The 12,475-nt window shown below is 46.6% G+C and overlaps 1 protein-coding gene across 1 annotated transcript in view; it reads left to right on the top strand.

Moving 5' to 3' along the window:
* Nucleotides 1–10,820, top strand: part of CUNH6orf89 (chromosome unknown C6orf89 homolog) — a 30,675-nt gene extending 19,855 nt beyond the window's left edge. Inside the window, exons 4-8 of the mRNA XM_026658950.2 lie at nucleotides 4,151–4,305; nucleotides 4,651–4,790; nucleotides 6,375–6,501; nucleotides 9,342–9,465; nucleotides 10,194–10,820. Of these exons, the coding sequence (XP_026514735.1) occupies nucleotides 4,151–4,305; nucleotides 4,651–4,790; nucleotides 6,375–6,501; nucleotides 9,342–9,465; nucleotides 10,194–10,279 (632 nt within the window). The 3' untranslated portion in view covers nucleotides 10,280–10,820. The remainder of the gene's footprint in view (nucleotides 1–4,150; nucleotides 4,306–4,650; nucleotides 4,791–6,374; nucleotides 6,502–9,341; nucleotides 9,466–10,193) is intronic.
* The last annotated feature ends 1,655 nt before the right edge of the window (nucleotides 10,821–12,475 follow it).

Raw genomic sequence — 12,475 nt, 5'->3', positions numbered from 1 at the left:
ATTGAAGTCACTGGGCGTCTTCCCATTGCCTTTGGAGCAGGTTTTCCAATGCAGAGAACTCATCTTCGGTCCACCTAGTAAACTGCCACTAGTTTGCCTAAAGGAGCTTTTCTGAGTCTTGGGTGCTTTGTGGGCCACTCATGGAAAGCAAAGTCAGGGGCTGCCCCTAGCTCTCCGCATCATGGTTGCTACAGAACTTTACAGGGTCCCTGAACTAGATTTCTGGCCTTGTCTCTCAGCCTGCTGCTGTTGACTGATGTTAAACCACAACACGGTGCCTTGACTAAGGAGAACGAGTTGGTGACTGGGGCCTCGCTCTTTCCGTGTGAGTGGGCCGCCATTGACTTCATTGGGGTTCTACACAGGCACAAGGGTGGACCTGGGCAGATCCAATTGCAGGAGCAGTGCCCAAGCTTGTTAAGAACCTTTTAGTTTCCAATCCAGCTGTGCTGCACACATGTCCTTATTGGCTTTGGCATTCATGTGCGTCTACAGGTTTAAAGACCGTTGCATTCCTCGGTGAGGAGAGGGCCAAATACTGAGACATTTTGTGGAAATGTAAAAGAGGGTGGGGCGGTCATTTTAAACCGATTATAATTTGAACGACTTGTTCTGTCATGGAAATGTTGACCCCAAATCCCTCTTACATTAATCACAGTAACATTCAAAAAGAAATTTATTGCATCTGTGTATTTGCATTAGCAGTAGCATATAAGAGCCCCATTGCGCTAGGTGCTGTACAACTACAGAACAAAAAGACAGTCGGTGCCCTGGAGACCTAAGTTTAAGACGAGACGAGTGGTGGATATGACATGCAGGCAGGGGAGCGTGATGTGAGAATGAGGCAATATTGGTCAGAATGATAGGCTGTGGTCGCCGCACAGCAGTTGCCTTCCTGCGAAAAGCGAGAGGGCTGTATGAAAATATAGCAGAGGAGGGAAGGGTAGTTGCAGCTGAACCGTTGCCTCCGTAATGTACATGTGTAGTAGGACATATCAATACAACAGCCACTCCCACTCGTCCCGGGAATAATTACGCACGCATGCAGCTTTACATTGCAATGGAGCTTGATATAATCGTAGCTCGACAGTAACAGTCTGTCCTGTTTGTATGAAGGTGCCTTCTCCTGTTAAATCTACAAACAGATCACACACCCAGTGTGCTTCACTTAAAACCCCAATGATCCCCCAGGGTGGCTGGACAGAGTGATAATCTGAAAGGAATGTAGGCGTCTAATCGAAATGGAGAACAAATACTTTGTGAAGTGCCTGCTCCAATCCCTCGTGTGCTCTTACAGGCGCCTTGTCCTCCCATCTACATGCAGTCTCCGAGCCTTTCATCACTCCCTCCCTTCTTAGCAAGGCCTGGCCCTCCTCTCCGGTCACACTTCTCATGCAGGTCACACACATTCTGATACGCAGACTAACACCCTCAACAATAAATCTAAAAGATTAATTAAAAACAAACCAACCCAGCCCCGCCAGCAGCACTGGGAATACATCTCGAATGCTCTCTAGATGGCTTATTCATGGCAAAAATAAATAACCTCTTCAATCGGGCAATTGAGAATGCAAATATCCCATGCTAATTCAAAAGAGAAATTGGGCTCTGGACTGGAGAGCTGATTAACATACAATCACGCAGGCTACTGCGCTCTCGGTCTCATACAGAATTTCAGCAGACCAATTGGCTACAACACCCTAGGACAGTATTTAGAGGCTTTCGCGCTAAACAGATTATTTTAATGTTCCTTGCTTTATTGTGAATTGCCACGGTCTAGTCCCAAGATACGTTTTATTGTTCTCTGTCCATGCTAATGGCGACCACAGTTACTCCGATGAGATCGCTCAGGTCTTTGTTTCCCATCAGCGACCAGATGGGTTTTTAAATTCACACTCCCTACTGCTGACCAAACAAAGATTTTCCTTTTTTCTTTTGTAAGCCGGGAGGATGGGAACAGCACATTGAAGTAGCTGCTTCTTCTGTCTGTCATGCATGTGGAGGGGTGGAATTGACCTTTTGCTGGGAATAAAACTGTTCTACTTTCATATCTTTTTAACAAAAACTGCGTGTTTTCCGGTGAGAAACAGGAATTCTGTCCTGATCCTTCTTAGTCCCTATATCAGCATAATATGTGAAATGCACTGTTCAAGCCTTACAGATTCACTCATAATAAAGAATTGAAGCCTGGGACCTGCATGAATAAAAAAAACATAATAGTTCCAAATAATCCTCCCATATTGTTATCCGTCAATGAACCTTAAACCTCCTTGACTGTTGGCAAAGAGGGGAGCTAAAGTAGGGGAAATAAATCTAATGCTTTCCCATCGTATGATGCCCACCAGATATAACCTGTTACATGTCATAACTCCAATGTTCATTCACATTTGGGAGCTTATTATTTTTATTGATTTTAGTATTAAAAAAGTCTCCAATCGTTTGGGTGCATGTTCAGTAGAAACACTTAGGCTATGAGCTTCAAAGCCATCTGAAGGATTTGGGCACCCAGTTCCTGGCCATTCAAACCCTCCAGGTGACTTGGAAAATCACAGCTTAAAGGCCCTTATGGCATGTCTGGATTAAAGCATAAGCACTATAGGCCCATACCTGGGATCCCAGCTGTTGGAGTTACATGAGATGAGAATCTTAGCGTTCGTTACAAGTGTTTCCAGCCCTCTTGGATGCAAAGAAAAACTTGAAAATGTGATCTGAGTGTCGCTAATGTCTGTCTGAGTCTGCAGGTAGCATGAAACAGTAGCTCCAAGAGACGTGCTCCATTTGGCTTCTCTCTGAAATGTGCTAGCACCCTAAGGAGGGGGCAGGGCTGCAGGCTGGGAGCAGGTCTATGGGGGTACCATGTGAGCTGCGTGTAGGCCTCTGTTTTGCTTTAACCCAGCCCTGCCTGCTCCTGCAATCTGAGGTGTGTGGGCCGTACCCTGCACCCATGTGGAGCACTGTTGACTTCACTGGGACTCCATGAAGGTATACATAAGGGTCTCCCTGTACAGAGCAGATTGTATAATCAGGACCGTAGCTTTTACCAGCTGAGACCCTGATCCTACAATTTACATATGTGGACCCCTGAACATTGAGGTCAATGGGGCATTAATCATTACCTCTTCTGTGCCCATTTATCCATCCGAAGTAACTTGGATCATCCCCATAACTCAGACTCCTTTCTGGCAGGGATCGGCTAAGAGTTCAGCACCCAAACTGATCTTTTTAAAAAAATTACACAACCAGATAGAAATAAAAATGTTGACGATTTAAAAAAATATATTTCAGCAGAGTTTCTATCTTGTTTAAATCCAAACCATTCCCTTGCAAGCTCTGCAACCAAGTCCTAGCAGCACTGTGCTACTGTATACACCTCTACCCTGATATAACGTGACCCGATATAACACGAATTTGGATATAACGCGGTAAAGCAGTGCTCCGGGGGGGCGGGGCTGCGCGCTCCGGCGGATCAAAGCAAGTTCGATATAACGCGGTAAGATTTTTTGGCTCCCGAGGACAGCGTTATATCTGGGTAGAGGTGTACTTGAAACTAGCCTAGGGGGACAAGCGGAGCCTGCCCAAGCTGAGTGCCAGGTAAAAATCAAATAGGCAGCTGAGGTTGTGAAAAGCGAATGATTTTGATAGTCTAAGGTGCTGGTAATGACACCACTAAGGACATTTTTAACCTGACGACTTAGTTTTGTCTTCTGGATGTCTTTTAAACGGAAGAGCAATCCAAACATTTTCTTTGTGGATTTGTTTCAGTTTAGTCGCACAATAATAAAGGCCCATCACATTTCCCCAAACTTCTGTAGTAATGGCATAATCTAGCCCGCATGCCTCACAGATTTAGAGACAAATGGAAATTTCCATAAAGCTCTTCCATGCACAACCCCACGACCCTGTCTCCAAAAACATCAATTCACTGCCTTCTCTAACACCAAAGGAAAAAGAGTCTATTAAAAGCAACATTGATTACTCCACCAAAGCTTGCCCGATTAATTATTCTTAATAGCGAATAAACCTTGGATGCCATCAGTAACCTGACAATATTTTGTGTTGGGTTTAGCGCTAACGAGTTTATAATCTGGACTCCGTTACCTTTCCATTTGACTCACCCTGATATAAAGCTTGGTGTTTCTTTTTCCTCCAGAGTGCCATGACTGGCGGGGACTAGACTGCAGGCAGAATGGTTCTGAGATCCCTGCCAACTGCTCTTGCTGCGCTGCCATTCAAAGCCTCCAGGTAGTGACTGACCTAGGACAATTATCAGAAAACCTCCAGAGGCCTCAGCCCCTCTTAATCAAGGTAATGCTTATGTTTTTAGTGCCAGAAGGGAGGGTTGTGATCATATCGTCTGACCACCTGCATAACACAGATCAGAGGATCACTCCCCGTGATATCTGCATTAAGCCCATCATTTCTGTTTGTGCTACAGCAGCTCTTTTAGAAAGACATCCAGTCTTGGAGACTTAAAGTGATTGAGATCCCACCACATCCCTAGGTGAATTGTTCCAATGGTTAATTGCTCTCCCTGTTAAAATGCAAAGCTCAGATGGCTGCCCCTGTTTGATGTGATGCCGGGAAGTGGAAATGGGAGAGAAAATAGGCCAGGTTAACGCTGCTGATCTTTCTCTTTTGCTGTTATTTAAGACAGGGCAGCATCTGTCTTATGATGAACTGAAGCATTTTCAGTCCCAGTACCCGGAATTGACAGAGATCACAATAGAAGAGAATTCAGCTGAACTCTGGCGCTGCCTTCCAAGACAGATGTTTCCATTTGCCTTCCCCTGGTGAGTTGAGACAAAACACATGGAAGTTGCATGCCACCCTTTTCCAGGGGTGCCCAAGCTTTGCCCAGTTCAGAAATGTATTGATGACTTCTCAGGAGCCTGAGGGTTACACCTGATTGGCAAAGACAAGCTAGGAGCAGAATTTAGCCCACCTTTGCTCCTAATGGAAATGCAGTCCATGGAGACTGCTGGCCTCAATCCGGAATGCTCCATCCTGAGCCACGTGGAAGGCTGCTCTGATCAAGTTGGAGCATTGCATGCTGGGACTTGGTGTGCTGTTCCTCATAGTAAAGATCAGGCTGAACTTGAGTCGCATGGTACAATTTCTTGGGCATAATCTGATCTCAGTCCGAAGGAAACCATCTACGTTCCAGATATAACTGTGTGGAGTCTTGAAGTGTGATGGGGGCCTCAGCTTGTGTTGACCATGTCTGTGAGCTGGGCTAAAGCGCTACACTTGTCCAAGGCTTTGGCACAGTACGGGAGCATGATAGGGTCCCATCTAGGGGCAACACCATATTTTTACAAACACCTTTCCACTCTGCTTATCCAGACTTCATAGAATCATAGAATATCAGGGTTGGAAGGGACCTCAGGAGGTCATTTAGTCCAACCCCCAGACAGATTTTTGCCCCCGATCCCTAAATGGCCCCCTCGAGGATTGAACTCACAGCCCTGGGTTTAGCAGGCCAATGTTCAAACCACTGAGCTATCCCTCCCCCCAAGGTCATGGGATCTTTCTCAGAAGGGGGCAGAAGACGGGAATGTGAGCAAGCTCAGGGAAGGGCGTGATGCGTCTATGCTTTGGTTAATGCTTAGTGGGGTTCTTTTTGCAGAAAACACAGTGCTCCTTATAGGTCAAGAGAGATGTTATGACGAGTGATTTGGCTACAGAAGGATTAATCATGTTATTCCACCAGGCAGAGATTTAAAAATAACACCCCCACTCAGCCAAACTATCTTGTCCTCGCTGACCTAGTGAATAGACTTGGATACCCTAAACCTTACATGTGTGGTTTCAGTAGGTCTGAACTCATGGACTGTCTTTTTGTTCTGTGTTTGTACAGCACCTAGCGCAATGGGATCCTGGCCCAGGACTGCGGCTCCTAGGCGCTACCACTACACAGATAGATAGTTAATAATAATGCAAGGTGGCATCTCCCCATTTTGATAATGATTTTATTTGATTAACGATTTAGTACAGCTTTTTCTAAGGGACGGTAGGGAAGGGGACTCCTTAGACATCTCCGATGAAGAATGAAGCCTTTTTCCCCTGACTCATCATATCCTGTCTCCTGTTCAAAGATGCATCACTGTGTAAGGGAATGGTGTGACCAGGGCACAGGCCGAGGAGCTGGGGAATCATAAATTCTAATCCCAACTCGGACAATGACTCGGTGGGAGCAAGAGCCTTCACCTGGCTGTGCCTCAGTTTCCCCATCTATAAAATGGGACTAATAATAATATGTAGCTGCTAACCTCACAGGTGTCGGGAATAAATGTTTGTGAAGACTTTTGACATTGGACAGAGGCTATACAAGTGCTAAGTATTATTATAAAGTGATTCTTTAAAATGTTTTATAGGTACAAAGCCCTGAATAAAACTCAGATTCTCCAGGAACTTTTCCCTGCCTTGTCTTTGCTGGCATTCCCAAAGGCAATCTCCCTGGAAAGCTGCTTTCTCATTCGCAACCCAGAGTTAGGGAATAAGGTGAGAAATCCATCATGGGGATGCTTTCCTCTTTTGTGCAGGTACATGACTGGCTTCGACACAGGAAAGTCACCCATGTGGAGAGAGTCAGTGTAAGGCCTATGCACCACATGTACCAGGACGTGCTCACATGTGGCTTGGGCTGTACGCTGGTGCTCTGCAGAGGAATAAATTTCACCCACTAGTGCAATCAGTTGCTTTTCCCAAGCGCACTAGGAAACGGAGATTCTTGTCTGATGATTAAAGCATGGGCAATGCAAGTTGGGGTGGCTGGGTTTTGTTCCTGCTTCTGTCCTGCCTCACTGTGATTTTGGGGGCCAGTCATTTGACCGGATGATCTTCATCCTAGAATATTAAAAGAACTGGCGCGAGAAATTGCAAGCCCCTTAGCGATAATTTTTAATGAATCTGTTAACTCGGGGGTGGTACCATTGGACTGGAAAATAGCTAATGTGGTTCCTATTTTCAAGAAAGGGAAAAAAAGTGACCCGGGTAACTACAGGCCTGTTAGTTTAACATCTGTAGTATGCAAGGTCTTGGGAAAAATTTTGAAAGAGAAAGTAGTTAAGGACCTTGAGTTGAATGGCAATTGGGACAAATTACAACATGGGTTTACTAAAGGCAGATCGTGCCAAACCAACCTGATCTCCTTCTTTGAGAAAGTAACAGACTTTCTAGATAAAGGAAATGCGGTGGATCTAATATACCTTGTTTTTAGTAAAGCTTTCGATACTGTACCGCATGAGGAATTACTGGTTAAATTGGAAAAGATGGGGATCGATAGGAAAATCCAGAGGTGGATACAGAACTGGTTAAAGGGGAGACTGCAGCGGGTAGTACTGAAGGGTGAACTGTCAGGTTGGAGGGAGGTCACCAGTGGGGTTCCTCAAGGTTCGGTTTTGGGTCCGATTTTATTTAATCTATTTATTACTGACCTCGGAACCGAATGTAGGAGTGGGCTGATAAAGTTTGCGGATGACACAAAGTTGGGAAGTATTGCAAATTCGGAGAAGGATCGGGATATCCTGCAGGGAGATTTGGATGACCTTGTAAATTGGAGTAATAGTAATCGGATGAAATTTAATAGTGAGAAGTGTAAGGTGATGCATTTAGGGATGACTAACAAGAATTTTAGTTATAAGCTGGGGACGCATCGGTTGGAAGTGACAGAGGAGGAGAAGGACCTCGGAGTCCTGATTGACCGCAGGATGACTATGAGTCGGCAATGTGACGTAGCTGTGAAAAAAGCTAATGCGATCTTGGGATGCATTAGGCGAGGTATTTCTAGTAGGGACAAGGAGGTGCTGCTTCCGTTATACAAGGCGCTGGTGAGACCTCATTTGGAGTACTGTGTGCAGTTCTGGTCTCCTATGTTTAAAAAGGATGAACTCAAACTGGAACGGGTACAGAGAAGGGCCACTAGGATGATCCGAGGAATGGAAAACCTTTCGTATGAAACGAGACTCGAGGGGCTCGGTTTGTTTAGCCTAACCAAAAGAAGGCTGAGGGGAGATATGATTGCTCTCTTTAAATATATCAGAGGGATAAATACCAGGGAGGGAGAGGAATTATTTCAGCTCAGTACTAATGTGGACACGAGAACAAATGGATATAAACTGGCCGTGGGGAAGTTTAGGCTTGAAATTAGACGAAGGTTTCTAACCGTCAGAGGGGTGAAATTTTGGAACAGCCTTCCGAGGGAAACGGTGGGGGCAAAAGACCTGTCTGGCTTCAAGATTAGGCTAGATAAGTTTATGGAGGGAATGGTTTGAGGGGAGAACATGATTTTAGTCAATTAGGCAATAATGTGCCATCGCTGGTAAAATGAGGGTCCGGCTGGAGAATCTTGCCTATATGCTCGGGGTTTTACTGATCGCCATATTTGGGGTCGGGAAGGAATTTTCCTCCAGGGTAGATTGGCAGAGGCCCTGGAGGTTTTTCGCCTTCCTCCACAGCATGGGGCAGGGGTCGCAAGCTGGAGGATTCTCTGCGACTTGAAGTCTTTAAATCACGATCTGGAGACTTCAACAGCTGAGTTAAGGGAAAGTGGGGGGATCAGCTTATGTGGCCTGCATCATGCGGAAGGTCAGACTAGATGACCATAATGGTCCCTTCTGACCTTAAAGTCTATGAGTCTAAGTCTATGAGTCTATGAGACTGCTCCGTGCCTCAGTTTCCCTATCTGTAAAATAAGGATCTGACTTGGGGTCTGTCTACCCTGCAATTAAAAACCTGCGGCTGGCCCGTGCCAGCTGGTTCAATTGCAGTGTAGGCATTCAGGCTCGCCCTGGAGCCCAGGCTCTAGGATCCTGAAGGGGGGAGGGTCCCAGAGCTTGGACTGCAGCCCAAGCCCAAATGTCTACCACAGTGAAACAGCCCCAAGCCCCGCAAGCCTGAGTCAGCTGGCACGGGCCAGCTGGAAGTGTCTAATTGCAGTGTAGAGACACCCATAGCTACTTAGGAGGAGGATTGTGAAGTTGGTTTAATGCAGTAGCTCCCAACCATTTTTTTGTTGGCACAGATCAGGGATGGGTGCTCCTGAGTGCATCACCTCACTCTGGGCCTCTGCCCTGTTCTCCCACCTCTGGGCCGATTTTTTCCTCCTCCTCGTCTTATTTGTTTTTCTTTGAGTGCAGAGGAGTGGTGGGGCTGTGCTGCTTTGTATAGCTGAATAGGGGTCCTCAGCAGCCTTCAGGGTCTTGGGTTTGGTATGATTTCATATTGATAATAAATAGTCCTCTAATATCAGCCACTGGCCTGGTTGAGCCATGCCCTGAAAGGACAGGGAGAGTTTTTGAAGCTCCTTCCTCTATATCTTTCCTCCTTCCTATCTGTTACAGACCCACAGACTGCACAGCATGTTTGCTATTGGAAGCGGCCAGCTAACCCTGAATATTGCACCTTACACTGAGTGCAGAGGACACTGCAGGACTCTGTCGGTGGAGCTGGAAGCTGGGGATTTTGGTGAGTTCCAGTGTTGCAGTGAGTAGACCTAGGAGATCCCCTCCCGAAGCAGGGCCAGGCACCTGCTCCCGGTTGTGTCTTGTCCAAATGCCTCCAACAGAGATGAGCATCTACTTCCAGCATCAAATAATTGCACCCAACCAACTGTACCAAGCCTTCTCATGTAGTGGGAGAAAAAAACTACTCCCCAGACCCCTTTGAGGGCTCAGTTTATGACCTGGAGCAGAAGCAGCAAAATGCCTTGAGATACTCTGTATAACTTCATGTCTAAGTCCTCATCCCCCACTGATTTCCAAGGATCATTTGAGTCTCCTTTCCCTTGAGGTCCTGCAGGCAGAGGAGTTTCATAGCCTTGTCCATGATCATTTTCTCTGCATTTATCAAGTCCCTTCTAAAGCCTTGTCGTGTCATGTTGCCGAAGATGAGCAGGGTCAGGTTAGGTGAGTGCTTAGAGAGGAAACCACTCAGGAATAGCCAGGATGCTGCAGGAAGTGGTGTGGATGACTTACTTGCCCCTTTCCCTCTGAGTCTGTTCTGATTGATGCCCTGACACAGTGCTGAGGGACGCGGTGCTGCTGGAGGTGCTGCCTTGTGATAGAGATGTAAAACGGAGGCCCTGATCAGCTTCTCTTCTCTCTACATATTTATCACAGTGGGGTCTGAGCTTGTAAGGTGCAATAACCAGTCATGGGCCCGTCTCATGCTGCTTCCTGTTGTGTTTCCCAAAGGCTATGCCAGCGCGGATTACTGGAAGATGAGCTTTAACTCCAGAGGAGCAGAGCCCATAGTCATTTGCGATGGATCCGCTAGCTAAGAACTGTGGGAGAGCTGGAGTCCACTCCAACGCGAGAAGAATGCGCAAGGGGCACAAGGAGATGGGCGTATAAAAGCGACGAAGCTGGTGCAGCTGAAACATCCGGGGAAGCAGCTTTGCCCACCCTGCCCACAGTGTGGGAGACCTTGTGTTTCAAGCAACCGTTTCCCTGACCTCCGAGGTAATACTTCCCCTCCTCAGACGTACCTAAGGAGAGAGGCAGTTGAACTGATCACCCCCCTCAGGTAAGCCCTGGGGGTGCACACGTTTGTTTTCTTGAGTCCAGGCGGCTGCATTTCTGAGAACAAGCTTCTCCTTGTGTCCTTTGTGACTATTGCACTGTTAGAATTTCACAGGGAGCCCCAGAGCGGGCGAAATTGTGACTGAAACCCTCCTTTGTGTTCATCCCGGAGAGGTAACGTTGGGCTGGCCTATTGGGGCAGCTCTGTCAAGGGGACACATGATTGAAATGTTCCATGGTTCCTCCCCCCACATCACCACCCAGTTCCATGCCTCACAAGGAGGAGAATGAGCCCCACAGCTCACAGACTCAGGCCGGGCTCCGTGCCACAGGAAAAGAATGGGCCTTACAGCCCGGCCACCACACAGCAGCGTTCTTATACCAAATGAATCTGTTTAACCCTTCCCCTCCCCCACCCCCTTGTCTCGTCGTGATTGCTCTTCTGCATTATGACAGCCTCAGAGTGTTGCTGGTTCCAATAAATAGTTCCTATGCTTTTTTCCTCCTCTAACAAAAATACTGGTGTGAATTTGGCTGTCCAGGTTCTGAGTGCAGAGAGCTTTGGTGAGAGCACTGCCTAAGCTTCCCCTTTCAGATCGATGAGTGAACTGCACTACCCCGCTCTCCCACGGCTCCACCTGGCTCTGACTTGGAAACCCCTGGTTATGATTTTCAAAAGTGACTAGTGATCTTGAGCCCCCCTGATTCTCAGACAATGCTGAGCACCCACCCTGTGAAAATCAAGCTCCCTTGAGGTGTCCCAAGTTGGCCACCCAAAATCACTGATCTCCTTTGAAATCTTGGCGCCTGTCTACATTGGCGAGGCAAACGGCATCAGCACCTTACTCACAAATCTTGCTTGCATATACTGTGCAGCTCTTGTTTGAAATGTGCTGGCTTGCTTTCCTTGGCCAGTATGGGAAGGACCTAAATGAGGGCAGCTTTTAGGATCTGGTTTACCTGGAAGTTCCTTCTTCCCCCAGTTATTTGTGTGTTAACTCCTTCCAGACCCCAAAGCTCCATCTCTCTCCAGAATGAATGTTGATTTTTTTTTTCCTGATTCCCTTCCGAGATTCCTCTGCATGTTTCCTGTTGCTTGTGTGCTCCCTTGTCCGGTGCCTTTAGAGAGGATCAGTTTCATCATGTGCCGGCTGCAGTTACAGCCGTTCCTCCCAAGTCTGATCCTAAGGGTCTTTGTTCCTGCTGTGGAAGATGACTTACAGATGTGTCAGACTGAAGTCATAGCCCCGGGCTGCAGTTCAGGACAGTTCGTATGGTATTGTGAGAGCCTCTTTTGTTTTGAAGCAAGTTAATCATGTTATGAGACACAAGAATCTTTTAGTTTGTAAACATCTTTAGGTCAATTAAAATAACGAAGTGGAACGATTTCATTCCACCCTCTTGCAGTTTTTTAACAACAGCTGGAAAATGGGTGTGAAGCTGCTGCTGGTATTTATTAATTGTGTTACAGTAATGCTTAGAGGTTCCAGTCCAGATCAGAGCTTCATTTTGCAGGGTGCTCTACAAAGCTAAAATAGAAGACAGTCACTGTCCCAAAAGAATTTATAATCCAAGGGCACAATCCTGCAAACACTTCCCTACATGCATAATGCTAATGAGTTATTCTGGGGGGGTGTTTGCAGAATCAGTCCCTAAAGGGGGAAAAGACAAAACAGGTGGAGTAGAACACGAGAGGGTGGGTGTTATTTTAGTTGGCTTTGAACAATAAAGGTCTAATTTAATTAGCAGGAAAATATCACAGGGAATTAGGTTAGTACAATTCCCAGTATTATTGTTTGCTAATTTTTGTTGGTGGGTTTTATACTAGTGATTGTACACCCCCCCTACACTCTCTCACACGTGTATCCCTCTGAAGGGCTGGATCCTGTGCAAGTTACCCTTGATTTCAGTGACACAAGGATCATGCCCTAAACACACAAATTAGTGACCGATGC

The sequence above is a fragment of the Terrapene carolina genome, unplaced genomic scaffold, assembly GCF_002925995.2.
Source record: "Terrapene carolina triunguis isolate 2854851 unplaced genomic scaffold, T_m_triunguis-2.0 Scaffold552, whole genome shotgun sequence".
Classification (NCBI taxonomy): Eukaryota; Metazoa; Chordata; order Testudines; family Emydidae; genus Terrapene; species Terrapene triunguis.
The sequence above is the reverse complement of the archived record's forward strand: the minus strand, read 5'-3'. Positions and strand labels throughout refer to the sequence as shown.